The following is a 24760-nucleotide window of genomic DNA, read 5'->3' as shown; positions in this document are numbered from 1 at the left end:
AGAACTGAAGCTCAGAGTGTTGAAGCTAAGATCGGGTGCAGCGAGAGGAGAACATCACAGATCGATAGAGAGTTTTCTCCATTACAAAGAGTAGAAGTTTTCTGCTCAGAACGTTTTCTACATCACTGATGTATTTTGATGTTTTTAGAATTATTGAAATAGAAAATAGACATATGAAAATAAGAATTAAAAATTAAAAAATTTTAAAAGCCTAATTATCTATGTGAAATTGAATAAATTATTTTTAGAATTAAACAAATTATATTAAGCTTAATTATATATATGCATGATGATGCATCCAATCAAATTTTAAAAAGAAAATTCTAAAATAAAGCAAATTGTAAACAAATAAAAAAAAAATCTAAAATGATTACCAAAGTTGCAACACCATCGCTAACCAGGCTGCACCAATGTAGAAGTGCATATTAATTTATGTTGTTGATGGTTCTAGCATTGTTCATGACATGAACCCAAGGCATCTAAAAACAAACATTGAAGAGTTGCAAGAAAAATTTTCATATGAAAGTACACTTCTACAATAAAATTGTAAACCCAAATTATCAATTACCAACACAATGTTTTCAAGGTACTGAATTTGGAGATCTAAAATATGTTAATTTCATGCTTAACAAAACTATCAGAAAACAAATAAATAAATAGAATTACTTGTCTAATCCTTCTTGGGGCAAGACAAGTTGTAGTCAAAAACTTAAAAATTTCACAGATTAAATAAATCTTCCTTGCCTTGGAAGCTGTAAACAAAACTAAAGGGCTTTACATGCAGAGTCATAGGATGGCACGTCTTCAACAATGGAAGGAAGATTTAAAATTTATTCACACGGTGGTACACCTCTATATAAGGCAACCTTGCTTGAAGCAAATGAATTACATCCAACCAAGTGAAATTCATCCAAGAGCATTTCTCTAAACTATCCACTCTCTTCATATACCACATTTTCATATATATACACACTCTTACCATATTCATTGAGTGTAGTGAGGTGTTATCTTGAGTGTATTTTTGTGTGGTTGTAAAATCATTTGTATCTCCATATTTTTCATAGTGCATTTGCTCCTCTCTCACCCCGTGGTTTTTTCCCTCTACATTGGAGGGTTTCCACGTAAATTCTGTGTCTCTTCAATTTATTATTTTACTTCTCATTTTATCATCAATTACCGAAACTAAATATTTATCCATTACCACGCTAAATTCCGCAACAAAAGTTTAAATTTTACAAAATTCAATTATATTTTTAAATATAACTAAATCAAATTCTAATAAAAATATGTAAATTTTTTTAGAAATTTTCATAAAATTAAACAAGTAAATATTTAATGAATTATCCATTCTCTTAGACTATTAAAATTATTATATTAAAAATACATTAGAAAATAAAAGTAAATAAATTTTCAATTTAATCATAGGGTAAGATGTATGATGCATGTAAAATAAAATTTCCTCAAATGTTAAGTGGCAGCAACATTTATTTATTAATTGAAACATTTATTTACTAATCAAAAAACTATTTCTATAAATTATTGTATTCCGTAACTTGATATACAGAGTAACTTGATATACATAATAGCTTTCAGAGGTTCATAAAGTATTTTTTAAAAAAGTATCCCACAAACGTTTAGCGTTTCACTTTTTTTACTAAATTTTTTTTACAACCTTATACTTATCCTTAATTAATATAAAATCCTTATGTTATCACATTACATGTTTTATTATCTTTATATTTGACTTATTTATATTTGACAGTAAAAAAGAACCGTTATTTTTATGCTTGTATTTAAACTCAAACAAATATTAAAAATTAAAAATGTTGATCACCTCAAATATTAAAAAATTTCCATTTTATTTATAAAATATTGAGCTTTTCAATTTTTGCTCCCTTAAATTTTGAAAATTTAGGTATAGTGAAATTATTTTTTTATAATGAATTTAATTGAAAATTCTAGGTGAATATTTCAATGGCCTTTCTTGTCATTATAAATTTATTACCAATCAAATAGCTATTTTTATTGAACATTTTCACTTTTAACCACTATTTAAACAGCTAACATCTAATAATTAATGGCTACTAAAATAATTAACAACTATTAAAATAGCTAACAGCTACTAGAATAGCTAATATTGCTGAACAGACCCAAAAACTGTGTATTATTAAAAGTAGAAATTAGAAATAAAAATTTGAGAGCATAAGGTAAAGTAAAAATAAAATAGATTGAATACGATAAATTTAATAGTTTTAAGAAAATTGAAAAATATTTATATTATTAAAAATATACATAATTTTAAATATCATATTTTATTTAACAATCATTTATTTTTCTTAATAAACTCTCTATTTATTTACTTTTTATTGAGAATTCTGTCTACGAGTAAATTAATCAAATTCAATTATACATTTAATATTATATTTATAATGAATTGAAATGGTCTAATTGTCATTTGGAAATATCATATAATATTTGAGGAATTTATAACAAGGAAATATCATATTTTAAATTTATTTACTTTTTATTGAGAATTCTGTCTACGAGTAAATTAATCAAATTCAATTATACGTTTAATATTATATTTATAATGAATTGAACTTATTTTTAATTATATGTCATTTACCTAGTTTGTATTTAATCAATGTGAACCCACACACTTCAACACTTTTTTTTTAACTTATATACTTATATTAGTTTTAATTAATTTTAAATATAAAATATTTTTATGTAATATAAATATGAAAATTACAAACTTTATGAAAGATGAAGTATAATTCTTGGATAAATAAATTTATGTTGGATAAAAAAATTTATACAATTTATAAAATCCATACATTTTTATATAATGAAAATTATTTACCTATTCCTTATGTATAGAACAATTCATATACCAAATCAATGAATGATTTTCATTTTAATGATTTTCATGTATATAACTAATATTCGTATATATACATGCACGACATACACGACTTGATCCAGTTGACTATAGTTGAAGTCAATGCGTCTCCTTTCATGCTTTCTTCTTCTTCCCTTCCGGCTTTCACCTTTCTACACGTTTTCCTATTTTCATACGAAAGACATATATAGACAAGATTGTAACTTTCTAATCTCAAATTCTCGTTTCTTTCATTGTACCTTAACGTTCTGTGGTTCAATAAAAATCTGTCACAAATTTTTAGTGGCTATCTATTTATGGAATATTTCCTTTGTTCAGTTTAATTTGTCAACTTTTAACTTTCACAGCAATTAAGAAAATAACTAAATCATTTCAAATTTTTAAAAATTAAATATTATAAATTTCTAATTTTTCGCATCTTTTGGTTCAAAATGGTCTATTTTCTATATTTCTCGGAAAGATATGTCCACTTACAAGGAAATTATTTTCTAAGAAGTATAATTTGAATATGTTTAGCGTGCAAGTCAATTTCATGGGAAGTAAATTACTTTCAAATTACAAAAGACAATATTGTTCGTAATACAAATTTACATGTGTTTATATAATAGGACAAAATGGTAAATTAACTAGGGAAATGCAACTTCCCTAGTCATCTCTAAAGAAGTTGCTTCCCTTATGCAAGGAAAGTAGGATAGAGTAATTCCAGGAAATAGAATTGAAAATGCAAATTAACATAAGTATTTTATGCACTTTTCCGGAAGTCACAATTCTTTAGTTTCCTTATCTCCAATCAAACATCATCTTAGTTTGGAGTAGCAACTAATTTTGTACTATTTCATTTATTTCGATTTAACTGAGATGTGTTTTTCTTATAATAAATATATTTTTTTTCTTAATTTTTTATTATTGTTTTGTCTTCATATTATTTGGAGTTTTTTTATCTCTTCTTTTGTACAGGGGTTTGATACTAAATAAAGGTATGATATTTGATTTTATTTAATTGAAGAATTTGGATATTAAATTGAAATATATGGATCTTCTATTAATGGAATATGGTAGTGCTTCTTATTCCTCCATTAACACATAATGAATAGAACTCATCTGCGTACATCATCTATAGTAAGTACTTCGAAAACCAATTTTAGGTATAAAAGCTCTAGAGAAGATAAATATTATCTAAATAAATAAAGGGCTAATTGTCATTTGGAAGATTCGTAGCTTTTATCATGATCATCTTCAAGTAAAGAGATTTAATATTATACATTTCTGTTAGTTTATTATTGAAAAGAATTTAAACATTTTTTTCTTTTATTAAAAGATGAACGAAATGGCAGCTCTATATGAGAGTAATTATCTATATATAATACTTTGATATTATTAATGAATTATTAATTATATTTCTGAAAAAAAATTATCTTTTGTAAGTGGAGAGGAATTTATTTTTAAATCAGAAGGAGGGTCTAAAGCCCATTAACCAACACAGCAATGTTGCCAAGCCACACCCGTTCTATCAGCATGAAGCAAGTCACGAATGTTGGGAAATTATGCAAAATTTCCTATAAACCCAGATTAGTGAGAATGCCAAATAAAAGCGGAATAATAACACACACACAAATTTGATAACGGAGTTCGGCCAATTCTGCCTAAGTCTCCGTTGCTGCTGCAGATCTTTTACTAACAGGAGAAAAATTATACAAAGTGTTTACAACACTTATAACCCACAACTCATAAATTCACTCAAGAAAATTACTCTCAATTTTCTCTCACCAAAGCTTTCTCTCTGAACCTAGCTAATGGATTTCTCTCTGAATGAGTTGATGCAAAAACACTTATGGAAGTGCTCTATTTATAGATCCAGAATTTTGGTGGTTGGCCAACCATTGCCTTACTTTCTTTGGTTGTTGGCCAACCATGCATACCGAATTCTGACTGACAAAGTTCTTTGGTTGGTGGCCAACCATGCGTACCATGCATGCCAATCTGACTAACAATCTCCCACTTGAAGACTGATTTCAATCTGTCTTCACAATTTGATCAATACAGCAGCTTTTCGTTTTGTTACTTTAGCAGGCCAACTGAAGCTGAACACAACTTCAGCTTATCGATAGTCACTATCTTTGTTAACATATCTGTCGGATTCTTACTTCCTTGGATCTTCTCCAGTATTAACACATCATCTTCTAATAGAGATCTGATGAAGTGATAACGAAGTCCAATATGCTTGGTTCTGGAATGAAATGCTGAATTCTTTGCCAAGTGTATGGCACTTTGACTATCACTGTGTAAAACATTCTTCTCCTGTTTGAATCCCAACTCAGTTAACAAACCTTGAAGCCATATCATCTCTTTACTAGCTTCAGTCATTGCTACATACTCAGCCTCTGTAGTGGATAAAGTGACGATCTTCTGTACCTGTGACATCCAACTAACAGCTGTAGATCCGATAGTGAATATATAACCGGTAGTGCTTCTTCGGTGATCGACTTCACCTCCAAAGTCTGCGTCCACATAACCTTGTACTCTTAACTCTCCCTTATCAAAGTACAAACACTTTTCTGTGGTGTCTCGCAGATACCTCAAAATCCACTTGACTGCTTCCCAATGAGTTTTTCCTGGGTTGGACATAAACCTGCTAACAACTCCCACTGCATAGCCAATGTCTGGTCTCGTACAGACCATCGCATACATCAAACTCCCAATAGCTGAGGCATAAGGGACCTTAGCCATGAAGTCTTTCTCTTCCTCCGTCTGAGGAGATTGATCCTTGGATAAGCGAAAGTGACTTGCCAAGGGTGTGCTGACTGGCTTGGCGTCACCCATATTGAATCTTTGCAAAACACGGTTGATGTATTCTGCCTGAGATAATTGCAAAATTCCTCTTTGCCTATCTCTCGTGATTTGCATTCCAAGGATTTTCTTAGCTGGACCCAAGTCCTTCATATCAAACTCTTTTGACAATTGCTGCTTCAATCTTCTGATATCATCCATATTTGAACCTGCTACTAACATATCATCAACATAAAGCAGTAAAATGATATAGCTGGACTTGTATCTTTTGAAGAAGCAACAGTGATCAGCATTGCACTTCTGGAAGCCTTCATTGTGCATGAAACTATCGAACTTTTTGTACCACTGTCTTGGAGCTTGTTTCAGTCCATACAAACTTTTCTTAAGTTTGCACACCATGTTCTTCTTTTTATTTTCTGAAAAACCTTCTGGTTGTTGCATGTATATCTCTTCATCTAAGTCTCCGTGAAGAAATGCAGTCTTTACATCCAATTGTTCAAGATAAAGATCTTCAATGGCAACAATACTCAATACTGATCTGATAGTATTGAGCTTCACAACAGGAGCAAAAATGTCGGTGTAGTCAATTCCTTCCTTCTGTTGGAATCCTTTGACAACTAGTCGGGCTTTATATCTTTTGGAACCATCATGCTCCTCTTTCACCCGGTACACCCATTTGTTGTGAAGAGCCTTCTTCCCCATGGGTAACTCAACTAGTTCCCATGTCTGGTTGGAGATCAAAGATTGCATCTCATCTTTCATGGCAAGTTCCCACTTGCTAGCATCTCCAGTCTGACAAGCTTCATCGTAGCATTCAGGCTCCCCTCCATCTGTCAACAACAAATAGTTCATGTATCTCTTGTTAGGCACATGAGGCCGAGAGGACCTTCTTAATGCAGGAGCTGGAGTAAGAGATTGTGGTATGTCGGACTGCGGCATACTACTTTGTCCAACGGTTTCCTCTGGTTGAGGATTTGCTACTATTGGTTCCATTACAGGACCATCTGAGACATCATCTGGATCTGCAAATACTGGCTGGCTCTGCTCTGAGTTGCTAGCCTCCCTTTTATGCATGTCTTTGTACATCAAATTTTCATTAAAAATCACATCTCTGCTGCGGATCACCTTTTTGTTTTCGTTATCCCAAATGCGGTAGCCAAACTCATCTCCACCATAGCCGATGAAAGTGCATTTCTTAGATTTGGGATCAAGCTTATTCCTGCCTTGATCACTAATATGCACATATGCTACACAACCGAAAACTTTTAGATGTGAGAGTTTTACTTCTTTTCCACTCCATACCTCTTCTGGTATTTTGTGCTCCAATGGTACCGATGGACCTCGGTTGATCAAGTAAGCTGCTGTGTTGACTGCTTCTGCCCAGAACTGCTTTGGTAAGCCTGATTGTACACGTAAGCTTCTGGCTCTTTCTGTCAACGTTCGATTCATACGCTCAGCTACACCATTGTGTTGAGGCGTGCCTGGCACGGTTCTCTCCATCCTGATTCCATGCTCATAGCAGAACTTCTTGAATCTGGTGTCTTCATATTCACCACCATTGTCGGTTCTGAGCTTTTTGATCTTCAATCCCGTCTCATTTTCAACCATAGCTTTCCAAATTTTGAAAGCATCAAATACTTCTGACTTATATTTTAGAAAGTAAACCCATACCTTCCGAGAGTGATCATCAATAAAAGTCACAAAGTAGTGTTTCCCACCAATGGATGAGACAGTAGTTGGTCCCCACACATCGGAGTGAACGAGCTCAAGTTTCTCCTTCTTTGGGGTTCTTCTATTTGTCTGAAAGCTGACTCTTTTTTGCTTTCCAAATATGCAGTCTTCACACATGTCAATTTCAATTGACTGAAGACCTGGTAGTTTTCCCTGTGAATGTAGAACCTTCATTCCCTTCATACTCATATGGCCAAGCCTCTGATGCCATAGATTGGAAATTTCACTGTCTACTGCAACAGCAATGGAATAGCTTGCTCCTCCTGTGCTGTAAAGAGTACCACTCTTATTGCCACGAGCAACCATCATTGCACCCTTTGTAATCTTCCAATTATCGCCGTGGAAGGTTATTGTGTAGCCGTTACTGGCCAACTGACCTACTGAGATTAAGTTCTTTCTCAGGTCAGGAATATGTCTGACATGTAACATCCTACTGAATCGAATCGTTGCATAGAGTCGAGTCGAGTTGAGCCGAACAAGAACCCGGTTCAAGCCATTTAAATACAGAGTGGGGTAGAATGGGATGTAACTTAAATAAGTAAAAGAAGTGGACTTACTTGAATGAAACAAAAAGATCAAAGTATAAGGAGTAGGACTTACTTGCACTAAAATATAAAGTTTAGGTATTAAAATGTAACATATGGAAAATATAGGTACTATTTGGTAATTTTTAACACACAATCAAAGATAAATTTGGACTACACGAGACTTCCATTTCAGTTTGCCTTCTTCATTTTCTTCATCTTCATCTTCAACGTCTTCTTCATCTTCATCTTCCTCTTCATCTCCTTTCATCTTTCTCCTCATCTCTTTCCTTTCTCCATCCATTTTCATGTGATTTAAACACTACATTCAACCTAGAACTCTATCCAAGTAAGTAGCCCTTCTTGATTTTCATACTTTTGTGATATTTTAGATGATTTCTAAGAGTTATTATGTATAGGAGAGGGGAACTCAAAGTTGGAAGAAAAGGAAGCTAAGAAGAGGATTTAAAGCTCTTTTGGTTGAAGGTTTGATATCTCTTTTAGTTTTTCACATTTTCTTGCATGAAAACTTGTGTAGTGTGTTGATAATGAAAACATATATTGCTGAATGTTGAATTAGAGGTCTGTAAATGGTGATAAAGCATGGGATGAATTGAATGAATGAAGTAGATATTGATTTCATGCTGAACCCAGTTTGTTGGACCATTGACCAGTAATTTCACCCTGATTTTGACTCTGTTTAACGATGGAATTAGGAAGTGGTATAGAAGAGTTATTTGTTCCTCTATGTTTTATCTGTCCATGAGTTTTTGAATCACCTAATTTGGAGTTATAAATTGAGAGATATGACCAAAATAGTACAGACTGTGCAGGTTGGAAATCAACAGTCTGGACGGACTGGAAGTTGCTCATTTCGGTAAATATTTGCCTACCTTACCAACGTAATTAAGAGATGTGGTAGAAGACAAATTTGTAGCCTAATGTGTTAGCTAACCATAGAAGGCAGAATCACCTAAATTGGAGTTATATATTGAGATCTGTGACCAAAATAGTATAACTTGTGCAGGCTGGAACCCAACAGCAGGGCAGACTGACAGTTGCTACTTGAGCTCAATATTTGACTACCGTACCAACGTAATTAAGAGATGTGGTAGAAGACAAATTTGTAGCCTAATGTGTTAGCTAACCATAGAATGTAGAATCACCTAAATTGGAGTTATAAATTGAGAGATATGACCAAAATAGTATAAACTGGGCAGGCTGGAAACCAACAGCAGGGCAGACTGGCAGTTGCTACTTGAGCTCAATATGTGACTACCTTGCCAACGTAATTAAGAGATGTGATAGAAGAAAACTTTGTACCTTAAGATGTTAGCTAACCATAGAATTTAGAATAGCCTAAATTGGACGTATACAGAAAGAGTTATGATAGGATTTGTGAAACATGTAAAGGCTGTCTGGCAGATTTCAAGAACACATTAGAAATGATGTTGGAATGCATATGTAGATTCATTCACCCGAAAATTATTACTGCATTTTACCTTCTATGTGAACTTAATTCAAACTAAGAATTTCCTTAATCTGAATGGTAAAATTTAGTTACATAAATATTAGTAAGAATTGCATCGCGGGTGCAATAGCTAGAGTATTTCCATGCAAGTTACTTTATACATTATCAATGGTATGCATTATTCCTCATTAGATATTTTCTAAATAATTCTTGTATTATCACAATACACATAATATGCTCCATTAAGGTTAGGCAGAAACCACGTAGATAAGACTATGTCGCGACATAGGATAGCAGATCTGCGCCCCATACAGTTTGGTACTCCAGCTACAGGCTGTTGAGTGGATATGATTTATATACGGGCCATAACAGCCCAGCCATACAGTATTCATCCAGTTTCATACAGTTCATACAGTTTTTCTTATCACTTTGGTTTCACTATAACCTTATGGAGCCATGCAGTTATGTGATTTATTATTTATAAAGTATACGATGGTTAATAAAAGTTGCAAAATTTATACAACATCATGAACAGCAGGTAAAATCATGAAAGTATAATGATATGTGTGCTTATATGTTTATTGTTTTATTTCTTATTAAATTGAGATATCCACTGAGCATTATTTGCTCAGCGAGTTATTTATTTAACTCGTAGGTTTCGAGACTGGACCGTAGAGAATCAGCTTACAACTGCTGCAGTTCATCTGTGGAAGACTCAGTCTTCAGGGTAGCTATTCATTTGGATATTTTGATTCTGTCTATCCTTATCATGGCATGTACAGGGCACACAGTTGGGCCCATTTCATTTTGAAAATTAGTATCATGTCTTGTAAAAATATTAAGTACATATCTATATTTTCCTAATGTAAAAAGCAACAGCTTGACATCATAATCAGCATACAACATGATATTAGCATGAAAGGACATAGGTTCAACCAGATTGTAGCATCTCAGCTCGGTTCATTTGAGTTAACGGGTGGACCGGGAAGCGATGTTACATGACATCCTTCAACTCCCATGTAGACCCATTCAACTTAATCTTCACTACTCCTTTACCAACAATATCACATGGTTGGTCATTACCAAGGTATACTTTTCCAAAGTTTCCGGGGACATACCTTTCAAGGAGTTCTTTTTGTGAAGTTGCATGAAATGACGCACCGGAGTCTAAAACCCAAGACTCCTGCTTGTTCTCCAAAGAGCATATAAGTGCATCATCTTCTCCTGAGGTGGATGCAACATTTGCCTCTAACTTCCCCTCCTGGTGCTTAGGTGCATTCTTGCACTGATTTTGGTAGTGACCAGTTTTTCCACAATTCCAACATTCGATGGTCTTTGTTCTATTGAAATTGCTAGGATTCCTGGATTTGGACCTCCTGTCCTTTGACTTGCCTCGGTAGTTCGATCTACCGCGTCCATTCCCTCTGGTTGAATTTCTTCCTCTCGATTCTGTATGCAAGACTGAAGAAGTTGAAGGTTCACCTGACTCTCTCCGTCGGATCTCTTCACTGAGAACTAGGTCACGAACATCATCAAATTTTAACTTCTTGCTTCCGGACGAGCTACTCACAGCTGTGACAGTAGCATTCCAACTTTCTGGTAGGGAAGACAAAAGTATCAATGCTCGTACCTCTTCATCAAATTCAATTTCAACTGAACTCAATTGGGTTGTCACTGTATTGAGTTCATTGAGATGTTGGGCCACCGATGCGCTTTCCGTCATTCGTAGATTGAATAACCGCCTCATCAAGTGAACTTTATTTGCGGCCGATGGCTTTTCGTACATATTGGAAAGAGCCGCCATAAGACCCGCCGTGGTCTTTTCTTTTGCTATATTGAAGGCAACATTGCGGGAGAGGGTTAAACGAATAACCCCGAGTGCTTGTCTATCTAGAAGATTCCAATCTTCTTCCTTCATAGCCTCTGGCTTCTTTCCGGAGAGAGGTTGGAAAAGACCTTTCTGATACAGATAATCCTCTATCTGCATTTTCCAAAAGCCAAAATCTGCACCATCGAATTTTTCAATTTTCCACTTTCCTTCATCTGCAGCCATTGCTCCCACTCGAGTCTAACTCCGCCTTGATTGTTAGTATACGTGAATAGTAACCGTATACATAAATAGTACTATACGTGAATAGTAATCGTACACGTAAATAGTACTATACGTGAATAGTAACCGTATACGTGAATAGTACTATACGTGAATAGTAATCGTACACGTAAATCGTACTATACGTGAATAGTGCTGGGCTGAATAGTCGGGTTCAGCAACAGTAACGCCAATAGTACTGTTCACCACCAACTTTGAGTTACTGTTTTACTATTCACCACTAAGTCGATTTTGCAACGACTTTCCGAGCGGTCAACACCGATAGACTCGTCGTAATTTTCTCGTCGTCGTGGTATATTTATTTTTGAAATATATCCACGAATCCGGTACCGCTATCTGACCGGCTGGACCTGCCGAAACCTTCGGCTCTGATACCAGTTGTTGGGAAATTATGCAAAATTTCCTATAAACCCAGATTAGTGAGAATGCCAAATAAAAGCGGAATAATAACACACACACAAATTTGATAACGGAGTTCGGCCAATTCTGCCTACGTCTCCGGTGCTGCTGCAGATCTTTTACTAACAGGAGAAAAATTATACAAAGTGTTTACAACACTTATAACCCACAACTCATAAATTCACTCAAGAAAATTACTCTCAATTTTCTCTCACCAAAGCTTTCTCTCTGAACCTAGCTAATGGATTTCTCTCTGAATGAGTTGATGCAAAAACACTTATGGAAGTGCTCTATTTATAGATCCAGAATTTTGGTGGTTGGCCAACCATTGCCTTACTTTCTTTGGTTGTTGGCCAACCATGCATACGAATTCTGACTGACAAAGTTCTTTGGTTGGTGGCCAACCATGCGTACCATGCATGCCAATCTGACTAACAACGAACACCAGTAGGAGGAGAATTAAACAACACTACCTCATGCGGACCATGAATAGCATCCTTTGCTAACAAATCGGCAACCGAGTTAGCTTCCCTATAAATTTATAATGATCTTCACCTCCCAATCACGAAGAAGAAGAGAACTGCTAGCTGTAAACAAATTATGATTGCGGTAACCACCTGCCTATCGAGACTGAAGCATATCGACAACCACCTGAGAGTTGCATTGTAAATGAATATGCCGCCATCCTCTATCCCATGCTATCAGCAGAGCATGGTAAACACCACATTGGTAAAGCATACCAATCAAGAGCTCGAGAAAACCCCAACTGCCATAGACCATTTCCATGAACGAAAGGAACCTGCACAAGCAACTATGCCAGGCTGACCGCAAGCACTCCCATCAGTATTAATTGTAATCCATCCAACAGGAGCTGGCACCCAAGAGACAAGACATGTCTGAATCGGCTGAGTGCTACCACTAATTCTTTTGTCATTGTCCCAAGCTTTCCGCACCTCCTGAACTTTAAGAAAAATAAAATCACAAGTGACCGATAAGTGACCTCAGCAACAGGAGAATAAAGATAAAAAATCTTCTTATTTCGCTCCTTCCAGATCCACCTAATACACAATGCAAAGGTAACACTCCAAAGGGCCCCTATAGAACAAATCTCCGTAGAACTGAGATTATTAAGAATCCATCGAGGCACTATGTTAGAGGCAAAATCATCACACAAATCATCAACAAGGAACCAGTTCCAAACTCTGCGAGCCCTACTAAACTAGCGCCATTGCAACTAGAACAAGAGTCAACAGAAGTAAACCCACTTCTACACCAGTGGAGAAGAATTTATTAGTTCATGGAATAGGCCAATAAGATATTTGGCTCTATCCGGCTGGTTTCATGTTTCTCACTTGGTGGTCATTTCTAATATTTCAGTTGAAATCTCATTCACACTTGACATTCGAACAATAAACTATTTGGACATACTTTTCTAAGTGGACTACGTCTAAAAATCAAAGAGCATTAAATAATTTGCTATATCCATTCTTAAATACTTATCATATTTTGAAATTTCACATCTCTTAAAAAAAATCATTAAATTTGTCTAAATTATAGTCAACAAATTATTCAGTAAATTAACTACATTATTCTTAATTTAATTCTTGCTCATATATAAAGTGCTAAATGAAAGGAAAATTTTATTACTCTTTGAAATCATAAATATGATAAATATTTTAGAATGTGACAAGTATTTAAGAATGGAGGTAGTAATAAATAATATCAATATTACATATAAGTGGATTATGACATTACAAATCTCTTTTATGTATGTTGAAGTTTTTCAGGTTTTTTACCTAGCTTGTCCAATGGTATAAGTAGGGAGCTTTATAGTTCAGGTATAATTTTTTGAATAAACTAATTTTTCTAGATTAAAAAATAATAAAATAAATTAATTTGCCAATAAAAGAAAATCTACCAAATGTTAATATAAGATATGCAAGCCACGTGTAGATTGCAGAAGATCAACATTATTAAGCTTATACTTATTTAGACCGGATCTATGGCATCATCAATAGACCGAACCAATGAAAATAAGATTTTTTTTTTTTAAAAAAAAATTATTCTTACTTCATCCTTTTTTTTCCATTATATATGGTTAGAAATACTATCATTTTAATAAAAATTTATATTTTTATTAATTTAGTTCATAGTTAAAGCCATAAACTATGTCTAGACAAATCAATCCTTATTATTAACGGGAGAAAAGTTCTTAGAAAGAGGCAAAGAATAGTTTTTAGAATCCAAGGCTGGAGATTAAGCAAAGATTCTCTGCTGCAAAGTTAAATAGTTCAAGATATGCTTGCAAGAAATTTGAGGGGAAAACTTCTGCGTAACCCATAGATATATTCCAGAGTTCTTTAACAAAAGTCATATATTCTCTTCGCTAATCTTCTATTCCTATAGAATGCTCTACTAAATAAAAGTTATTTTCTAATTAGAAATTTAACATATAATCTGTAATGTAAATCTGATGGAACTATAAAAATCATCAGCATCGGAAATGAAATACATAGCCGGAAATATTGACTGGACCAGAGTTTGAGTTGATAGATGGAACTTGTGTGTTTTTCTATCTCTAGAACGGCATTTAGGTTTTTATTTTGTTTTTTTTTTTTTTCTGATTTATTGAAATTAAAGCATTAATAACTAACATATTACCACCTCCATTTAATACTTGTCAAATTTAAGAAAATAATTTATTCCAAAGTACTTGTCATATTTGTGGTTTGAAGGTGTAATAAATACTTTTTTACTATGTCTACTCTTTCTATATGACCAATAATCATTGCTTAATTTAATGTTTTCTTAGAAAATTAGTAATTAAGGGTAATATAGCTAATTTACTCAATAATTTAATATAATTTAGATAAATTTAATGATTTTCTTAAAGGATGTGAAATTCCAAATGTGACAAGTATTATAAAACAGAACTAATATATTTTTATTAATTTGGTCTTTATTCGGAGACATAGTCTAAATAAAATTTTTTTTCATTAATTTGAATTACAATTAAAATTAAAATTAAAAGTAGCTATTTAAATCTAACGACTGTCGAGGTTGAACATTCTTATCCTATCCTTTAAGTGAGGAGAATTATTGAATAAAAAAAAAAACCACTTCCTCCGTCCCATTTTGTTTGCATGATTTGACAAAACACGGATATTAAGAATTTAGTTTTATAAAAATTATTTTACCATTTTGATCCTTAACTTATTAAGATATTAATAAAATTATTTATTTAATGAACAATTATAAAAATTATTATGAGAAAAAGTAATTGTTTAAATATATAAATTTATAAATCTTGTAAATATTTTGGGACATCAAAAAAAAAATAACAAACAAATAAAATTAGACAGAAGGAGTATTTAATATGATTTTTTTTTTTATTTCATATTGAAAATCAACTAAACTACATCTTCCTCGATTGGTTTCTTAGAAAGTAATTATATGCACACAGAAAAAGGATTCTTTAAATCAATAAAGGCACATTGTCATTTGTCACTTAGGCAGAAAAGCTTTATAATAACTTTAAATGAAAAGCTCTATAATTACTTGTGGGTGCACTCTCTTTCCAAATTTTTATTTCAATATTTACTTATTTATCTCACTTCGATTTGTTAGCTTTTCTTTCTGTTACTATTTTCAATGTAAAAACAAATATTGATTCGATAAAACGCAATGCAATTTAATTCTCAAAAACATAATAAAGTAACTTTTTACTGTACTTTTTAGCCAATCTGCAATCAGAATGAAAAGTAAATGGAAAAGTTATACTATTCAAAAAGAAAAGATAGAAAGAAAAGTAGAAATTAAAAGATGATATATACGCACAAAGTAGAAAGGTTATATATAGAATCAATTCAATAAAAATGGTGGTTCAACCATTTTGAACATGTGTCCTAAAATTGAAAGGCAAATTTATACATTTGATTACCAATAATATGAAAACTCCAGATCACTTCAGGAAATTCATAGACATATACTTTGAGTAGTTGCATGTATGAATGATCTAAAAATTATGCATAACATATGTGTTTCAACACATTATTGCAAAAGTTTTCTACTAGGTATGGAAATATTCCGGCTAATAATTTAACATTTCAACTATGGTAGCCAACAATAAATTTTCTTTTACCATCTCTTATGATCGCTATCAACTATCAGTTCTAGCATACTGTCAACAACTCAACCAAGCACTCAAAATAGCAAGTTATAGGATTCTACTTTAAAGGTTATAGAGTCTGCTGAAAATCCCTGTTGTTGAAGTACAAATAGATCTCTTTACCAGAAGCTGTTGCCATAGGCATTGCAGTAAACCCAACATAGTCCCTCTCTGACTTAGTTCTGCATATTTCAGCAACATACTTGAAGAGCTGGTGTTTTTGATTATAGGGTTGATCCACATACTCCTTAATTGGCATCCACTGAGAAAAAGAAAATAAGAAACAAAAAAAATTACCATCATCTTTCTAACAAAAACCATCAATATTGCACATAAAGTAAAGATTCCTAACTTTCTTGGTTTCTTTTTTAGGATTTAATCTTAAAATGAAAGGAATATTATTTCAAAGTTAAAGCAAGCAAGTTGGATTTGATTTCTGAAGGCAATGTATAAACAATTTCTTTCATGGCTAAAGGAACAAATGAAATATTACATGATTATTTATTAAAAAATGGTACCTGGGCTGCAGCAATTTCTGAATCTTGCTTCTGGATTGCAAAGGATTGTGGTCGTAACAGGCAAACGAAAAATAAATCTGATTTGCTACAGAATGATTGGTGACTTTGCCTGTCATTAATAGCAATAACTCATTCTGCCTTATTTTACTCTCCAAACATATTAAATAACCTCCATAATTTTTATTTTTTTTTTTTTTTTTTGTATGGTCAGAAATATCTTTGAACAAGCATCACTGAGGATAAGATATCAATTAGTAGATTAATGGCAAGCAACGTGCACATCACAATTAATTATTCCATATTTAATGATTATTTTAATTTGTTTGACGTCTGGAATGATTATTTTCATGGCTAATGAATTAATAAATGAATAAAAGAGTGCTCTTATCACCAGTTGAAACCGGTGCTACTAATTCATGTTCTTAAGAATATAAAACTTGCATTTGCTGGATTTTCCTCTTGTCGTTTCCTTAATTTTTTTGTTCTTGGTGTATTGAAGTAAATCCTTCTAAAATTCAACTGAAATATAATCCACTTTCTATTAAAATTATTATTTTAGATGTATAAATTTATTAAAACTGTTTTTTCTTAATGAAATATTAATTTATAAAATATTAAATTAGTTGTTCCTAAATTGAATTTTCCAAGACATTGAAATGAAAATTTTTATTTAAAAGAAATATAAAGAGCACTACTTGTGAATTTTAATAACAAACATGGATATTAAAATAAATAAATGAGTTATTAAAATTCACAATTGAATTAAAATAAATGAGTTATTAAAATAAAATTTCTTTTTTTATTTAATTAAAAGTTCTTGATATTAATTCATCTATTATTGAATTTATTGCTTGAAGTTGTATCGGATCTCACAATTACATGATCTTAGATTTTAGAAACCAAAAGCCAAAGTTTAAAATTGGAATAAATTATAGTTTGAGTTAATAATTTTAAGTTAGACGTAACTTGAATTATTTTGAGGGTGTAATAAAGATTTCATCAAACTTAGAGTGGTTTTAATTAAAATACACTTTTGTATCTTGAGAAAGAACAATTGCTAATTTAGGAAATCTTCCCTTTTAAATCAGAAATTTCTAAAAATTGAAATTAATTATCAAGCATAGATAAGAGGAAGAGTGCTTAATTCCAAATTCAAGCGTAGATAGAGGAACAGTTACTATCTTTTTCCAATTGTTTATTAAAATATCAAATTTGAATTGCTTTACTTTATTACTTAATTTAGTTCATTTTATTTATTTATTTATTTTAAGAATCTTATCGATTCATTTAGATACCATATAGTTGCTTAAAGTTTGGTAATCAAAACAATCCTAACGATAATATTTTATTACTTCTTGACATGATTTTACACAATAATTTCTTTAACATGATCACTATTAACTATAAGCAACTACCAGCTAACTTTCAACAACTTAACCAAATACTCAAAATAGTAAGTGTTAATCTCAAAAAAATGAGATTGTCCTTATATTCCAAGGTAACCGTGGTCTTTTTAGAGAAATTGGAGAATATGAATATTTTTCTGCCCGTCTTTCCCTTTATTTTCAGCTCTTTATATAGGGAAATGCGAAAGGGAGGTAGTGAAGAAAATCTAACCGTTGTATAATAATTTGTATATTTTAGAGATTTTGCAGGGATAGTGGATAGCAGGGAGATTTATTAGGGATTTAAGATATTTAGAGAATATATTTTAGTTATTATCAATAAGTGACAGGATTCTACTGTAAAGGTCTTACAGTTTGCTGAAATCCCTGCCGTTGAAGTACAAATAGACCTTTTTACCAGAAGCTGTGACCATAGGCATTGCAGAAAACCCAACATAGTCCCTTTCTAACTTAGTTCTGCATATTTCAGCAACATACTTGAAGAGCTGGTGTTCTTGATGATATGGTTGATCCACATAGTCCTTAATTGGCATCCACTGAGGAAGAGAATATAAGAAAATTATCTTCTAACAAGATTAACAGTTACAACTTCTCCATTGGTATTGCAAATAAAGTAAATTAAGATTCCAAACTTTCTTGGTTTGGATTGAGGCTTTAATCTTAAATTAAAAGGCATATTATTTCAAAGTTACAAGCAAGCAAATAAGATTTGGTTTCAAAGGGCATGTATATATAATATTTTTCATGTGTGAAGGTAGGAGTGTCAATAAGCCAAGCCAACTCACGAGTTGTTTGAGCATTGAGCCTCTAGCCAAGCTTGAACTGAAATTTTTTCGAGTTAAACTCGAGTCTCAAGTCGAGCTCGAGTTTAAAATTTTCAGGCTCGTTGAATTTTGAGTCAAGCTCAGGCTGAACTAAATTCTACCGAGCTGAGCTTCGAGTATGGCAGGTTCAAGCTCGCTCGGCTCATTTACACTCATAGGTGAGGGAACTAATGAAATAATATATGATTAGTAGATTATTTATTAAGCAATGGTACCTGGGCTGCTGCAACCTCTGAATCTTGCTTCTGGATCGCAAAGGATATTGGTCGTAACAAGCAAACGAAAAATAAATCTGATTTGCTAGAGAATGATTGGTGACTTTGCCTGTGATCAATAAGCAATAAAAATGAGATCAAAGACAGATCAAAACTTAAGAAGCACCATAACAAGCTGCAATGGATTCTTGAATTAATAGACTTTCTTATGATGAAATTGCAACAAGACTTCTAAAATTTCTTTTATTGCATGAAAATTCACGAGGAAGAAGTTCATAGAGCATAAATAGCAAACCTGAATGCTAAAATTTCCACAAATTCAGCATCAATCTGGTAAGAAAACAAAAGATTGAAGATTTTAGGTTTATAATTGCCACAATAGTTTAATGCAAAACACTAAAAATATTATCGAAGTAAAAATGGATCAACTCTAGGGCATAACACTCATATTTGTCTTGTTTTAAGTCTACAAGAAAGAATATTTCTTACTCCAGTTTCTTCTTTAACCTCCCGAACTGCAGCTTTACAGATATCCTCTCCCTGAAGAAGGAAATTTTCTGTTTATTAATGTAAAATATCATATAAAAAGATAAAAAAACAGAGTCAAACTGCACTCGTATTCTCACCTCATTGACAACCCCAGTTGGTAGCTTCCATAAACCTGCACCTTTAAATGCACCACCCTTCTCCTGAACCACAAGCACCTATAAAATGAAACAAATTGACTTCAAAGTTAGAAGTTGTAGCTAATGGGCTGTAATATCAAACACATAATATAGGGATTTAAAAAAAAAAAAAAAAATCCAATCCTAGTTCCGAAAATAGGAGATATTTCATTGCACCAAAAGCCTATCTTCAACCAGCACTCAAAGCCAAAAGTTAAGTGACAAGAACCAGTAAATACCTCTCTATTATCATTTACTACAAAAGCTCCAATACCCACTCGATGTGTAGCATTTACTGGAAGAGTATCGGCGGTATTAGGTAGCCATCGCACCAACATCAAGTAATCTGGTTCAGCATGATGATACCTAAATCCTTCCTGCAGAATAAACAGAACATGATTGTAAGAAGATTGATACGCCAATAAAATATTTTCTAATAGTTATTTCTTTTACGTTCCCCTCCCAGCCTTTGATGGTCATTTTTAACTTTCCCTCAATTTCTATTTGTGTAACAGTAAAGGGGGCCTAACTATAATACGGCAAAAACTACATCGGAATGTTGACATGAACCATCCAAGAGTAATAAAAAATCAATTTTTAAAGCCACATCATCATTTGACTCAGGTAAATTATTTTCTCTCTCCTCTTTATCTCTAATTTTCTACCCATTTGAGAAACCTCAATCACACATCCCTCCCTGCCACCACCATTAATCCAATACTCCATTGCCAATAGATAAACCCATCAGACTTCTCCTCCTTTCAATCTTCTAATAAGTACACATCTAATCTAACAAATAATTTCATCAAATATGTTAACTACAAATTAAAAAGAAAAATTAGGAGTCACAAATAATTAGAATATCCCACTGTAGATTGAGAAGGACTCAAAATCTATTTCCAAATTTACATCCCTGGATGCAATGACTCGCAACTTCTTTATTTCTTTCTGACTGTTACAATGCCTCAAATCCTTATAACTTTGCCTCAAAAACTAACACCCACCAATTATTACCAAATAACCCCACACCCAAAATAGGAATAAGCAAAACTAAAACTTTTATTATTTTCCGAGGTGAATCCTTTGAAATATTTTCCTTTGAAATATTTTTCACAATTTATTTTCCGTTGTTTGGTTGTTCAGCAAAATAACTCAACCGGAAACTATCTTTATTTGATTGTTCAGCAAAATAAATCAATGAAAAATATTTTTATTATTCAAAGGAAAATTTAAAAAAATTAAATCATTTTTAAGGAAAATAACTCTGTAGAATATTTTTCGACATTGACAAATCATTAATTATCATTAGCAATTACTACTAGTCACCGTTCACCACTAGCCACTTACCTTTTCTTTTGCATTCTTCTTATATATAAGAATAAAATTTGTAAAAATATGATATTTATATTATTATTAATATTTTTATAGTCTTATAAGTTAAAAATTTTAACAATTTTAACTAATTTTCAAATCCCAACCAAACAAACATTTTTCTCGGAAAATATTTTAAAAAATATTTTCGAATATTTTCGAAACCTATGTTATTTCCCGAAACAAACGGAGCCTAAATCAAGCAAAAACATGCATTTAGCAGTACCTCTAATCACTCCCAGAGATTCCTCATTCAAAAGACTCAAAAATTTGAATAATGAAAACAATAAGTCCAAAATTAATTGCATAAAATCTGATTGGAAATCTATAATTAGTGCGACTCCTATTTCGGGGTTGAGATTTCACCGAGGTTGAGCAATGATGTGGAGGTGGTTTCAAGTCTTAGGCGATCTTCGAAGCTTTCTTTGCTTGGAAACACTAATTTTATAATTATCAAGAAGAGTGCCCGTGAAGAGTCGAAGCAACATTTGGAAATTCTTTGAGGAAATCTTTGAGGTTTTCTTTGAATGATGATTTGCCTTTCTTATTTTGATGTTTGAGAATTCTTTTGCAGTGTTTTGTAGGGTTGAGTCAATATGATGGAGAAAGAATGCAGATAGGAAGGAACTTTGATTTTGGAGTCGTATGTACAAACAGTTTGCAGTGATAAAGAGAGAGAAACAGAAGAGTGGCGGGTTGGATAGGACTGTGGTATGGGTTAGGAAACATAGAGATGGAGAGAGAGGGACCGAGGTAACAAGGAAAAAGCGAGAGAGAGAGATTGAAAGAATGTATAGGAGAGAGAGAGTTCTGCAACGCTATATTTTTATTTTTTCACCCACCCTAGTCGCCACGTCACTTGCATTTTACCGGGATAAGGTGCGGGTAGTTTTGTGTTGTAAAAATGTAAGTTTAAACTTTAGACGTTTTAAGTGACAGATTTAAGATGAAATACCATAAAGTGATACCCTCGTAAATTGAGAGATCCTGAGTGAAAGATAGTCGTGCATAATGTCAACAAAATTATATTCAGTCGAAATGTATTTTGGATTTCACACCTAAATCTAGTCATTCATTAAATCAATTCAAGACTTTTAAATTCTAAATCGAGTCACTCAAAAAGTTTTGAATTTCACATATAAGCCTAGTCATTCATTAAACCATTGGTTCAAAACCTTTAAGATTATTAATTTAAAAAGTTCGGACTTCATATGTAAATCTGGCTAAACCAGTAGTTCAAAACCTTTTAGATTTTAATCCGAGACCTTATGTCTCTAAAGTTTTGTGTTCCATACTAGGTTTCAAACTTTTCCTTTTCTACTTTTTTTTTTTCAATTTGAAATTAACATTGGATTGAAAATGCCGGTCAAAACCTTTAAGGTTGATTATAAGTTGAACTAATATTTTCTGTTTTTGTCTAGTTTAAAATCATAATTTTTGAACATATTCAGATTCGAATGTTTCTAAAATTGATTATCACCCAAATTAGAACCATGAATAGGTCTTTCTAAACTTGAAATATTAAATTTTAAGAGGGAACTTATACGTTTGACCTTCCAAGATATGCTAATGTAATGTACATACCTTAACTACTGAATAGACGAGATTAGCAAGTTGGATTGACAGTTTTATCCAAACGCCTCTCTTCCCTAAATAAAAACACAACAAAATAATAATGATTTAAAGAGTACATGACAAACTATTACTCTATCTATCCATAAATATAAATCGTTTAAAAATTTTTTTTACTAAATTAAGAAAGGAATTAATTCCTTATATTATAACAAAAAAAGTTCATTAATTTAATTAAATTACTCTTTACCTTCCATCATTAATAAGTTAATATGTTTAATACATATAAGGGTAAAATTGGAAAAAAATTCATTCATACTTCTTAATGTTCTCAACTTATATTTGTGGGGGCAAAAAAAAAAAAAAAAAAAAGTCTAAAATGTCGATAATAATTATATTTATGGACGAATCACAAACAGTGTCGATAATAATTACCTGTTGCTTCCATTGTGAAAGGGAGGCTCTAAGTAAAGGTACAAAAATGTCGGCGTCCATATGCTGCTTCATTTCTACAACAACTCCATCATATAAATCATCAATTGCATCAAGCAATCCAACCTGCTCAATTTCACTGTCAGGAACCATCTGATCCTTCAAACGCATTCTATTTGTGATGGCTAGCACGTTGATATAATACTGCAACCTGGAGGAACGAGCGAAAAAAAAGAAGATTCCTTTATTTTTTTTCTTTAAAGCATTTTCTGTAAGTAGAAAGCATCTTATCCTTATCTCAAAGGAAATTTCCGAGAACTTTGTCCCGAACTCCAAATTTGGAAAAGAGAATCAAATACATTGTAGGATAGTCTTGACTTTTCCTTGAGACATTTTATCAAATACATAAAGGGCAAGACTCAAACTATACATATATACTTACCTTCCTTTTCAAATATCAGAAAAAAGAAAATGGTGCAGCTCCAGGAATAGGATTGTTGGAAAGTGGTGAACTTGCATGAGAATATGAAAGAGTTTGTTGGTTCTCAATATGTGATTCTTTGTTTAATAGAGAGACAATCTCTCTGCATATACATATGAATTGTCCTTCCGATTAATAAAGAAGAGTTTGGTTTTGACAGTTTCAATTGTGTCTGTAAAACCAAACTAAATAAAAACAAAATGAAAAGTCCATCAACTTTGGAAGTACAGAATTGAATTGATCAATTCAATTCTTTGCAATACGGCGATGAAATCAATGATTCAAACGCTGCTTTTAAGAATAAACAATTGATGAAAACTGTTAAGAGGGTGAAGATTAATCTGTTCAAATGGTTGGTAAACAAACATGTTTCTCTTGATTAATTTAGCACGTAGAATGTGTGGTTGGCGGGAAAGAACTACCTCTAAAACGAGATTAGTTCATATCTTATCTCAATATATGTATAGATTAATTAGTTCTAGGTTTGACCTTATTCAGAAATTAATACTTTTATTTTAAAAATTGATTCAACGCATCTTATCATTTAATTTTTTTTGAACTATTTCTAGACTTAATTTAATACACTCAGTTTGATATAATTGAATTTAAAATGTGAAATTCATTTATATATAAAATTTTCATGTTGATAATAAATTTAAAATTGATTCATTTGCTTTTATTTTTTAAAATACCTTTTAAAAGGCTAAAAAGATAGATAGTTGTGTCGTGAAAATTTGAGTTATTTATCCATTTATTCCAAACATGGTAAATGTTAAATCTCCATATCCACATTCCCTTCTCTTGAATCTAGGTTTGACATTTTCCTGATTCAAAAATGTTATATTGCAAAACAAAATTTTGTATGTGAGATTGAATGTTCTAGTTTTGTCAATTGAAAAATAAAAATCTTTTGTTTAATTATGAGAAATTCAAGTAAGATATGGGTTTTTGTAAAATATTTATATATCATTTTATATTGTGAAAATACCCTTCAATATATGAATTTAATTTTCATAAAAAACGAGAAAGATTATGTAAATACCCGAAATCAAAGGTAAAATATAAAGAATTGCAAAAGTTCTTGAAAAATGAAATTCATATTAAAAAAGATAAAATGATGCTATATGAAAACTAACGCAATCCAAAATGATATATACAAACTAGATTTCCACATTTGTTAGACA

General features: G+C 32.1%; 1 protein-coding gene and 2 long non-coding RNA genes across 4 annotated transcripts; 1 reads left to right on the top strand and 2 right to left on the bottom strand.

Moving 5' to 3' along the window:
• Positions 1-8252: 8252 nt before the first annotated feature.
• On the top strand, positions 8253-10307 carry LOC149497400 (uncharacterized). Its single transcript, XR_016320223.1, has 3 exons — positions 8253-8293; positions 8364-8430; positions 10071-10307. It is a non-coding gene; the product is annotated as an uncharacterized LOC149497400 (long non-coding RNA).
• A 5447-nt stretch (positions 10308-15754) lies between these two features.
• On the bottom strand, positions 15755-16804 carry LOC149497399 (uncharacterized). Its single transcript, XR_016319875.1, has 2 exons — positions 16611-16804; positions 15755-16354 (listed from the first exon to the last, which is right to left on the bottom strand). It is a non-coding gene; the product is annotated as an uncharacterized LOC149497399 (long non-coding RNA).
• Positions 16805-18306: 1502 nt separating this feature from the next.
• LOC105641529 (nudix hydrolase 2) lies at positions 18307-23879 on the bottom strand. Of its 2 annotated transcripts, XM_089718642.1 has the most exons (9): positions 23538-23879; positions 23099-23306; positions 22676-22740; positions 19960-20097; positions 19682-19759; positions 19545-19595; positions 19351-19385; positions 19056-19164; positions 18307-18552 (listed from the first exon to the last, which is right to left on the bottom strand). In XM_089718642.1, exons 2-9 carry the CDS (start codon positions 23109-23111, stop codon positions 18364-18366), a joined length of 678 nt encoding a protein of 225 aa, XP_089574768.1. In that variant the 5' UTR covers positions 23112-23306; positions 23538-23879; the 3' UTR covers positions 18307-18363. The 2 variants fall into 2 exon arrangements, with proteins under 2 accessions (XP_089574768.1, XP_089574769.1); XM_089718643.1 differs by lacking the exon at positions 23538-23879 and having other exon boundaries at positions 22676-22742; positions 23100-23351.
• Positions 23880-24760: the final 881 nt, after the last annotated feature.

Source organism: Jatropha curcas, chromosome 3, assembly GCF_041381405.1.
Source record: "Jatropha curcas cultivar XTBG-Jc1 chromosome 3, XTBG_Jcur_1.0, whole genome shotgun sequence".
Classification (NCBI taxonomy): Eukaryota; Viridiplantae; Streptophyta; class Magnoliopsida; order Malpighiales; family Euphorbiaceae; genus Jatropha; species Jatropha curcas.
Note: the sequence above shows the minus strand (reverse complement) of the source record. Positions and strands in the feature narration are given on the sequence as shown.

Bases quoted from the DNA above. Each gene is read 5' to 3' on its own strand.
- LOC105641529 (XM_089718643.1), bottom strand. From the start codon at position 23,266: ATGCGTTTGAAGGATCAGATGGTTCCTGACAGTGAAATTGAGCAGGTT. The intron at 19,760-19,959 runs GTATTTACTGGT...TTCATTTTATAG, and splicing joins TAGTAAATGATAATAGAGAG to GTGCTTGTGGTTCAGGAGAA. The intron at 19,596-19,681 runs GTGAGAATACGA...TTCCTTCTTCAG, and splicing joins CAACTGGGGTTGTCAATGAG to GGAGAGGATATCTGTAAAGC.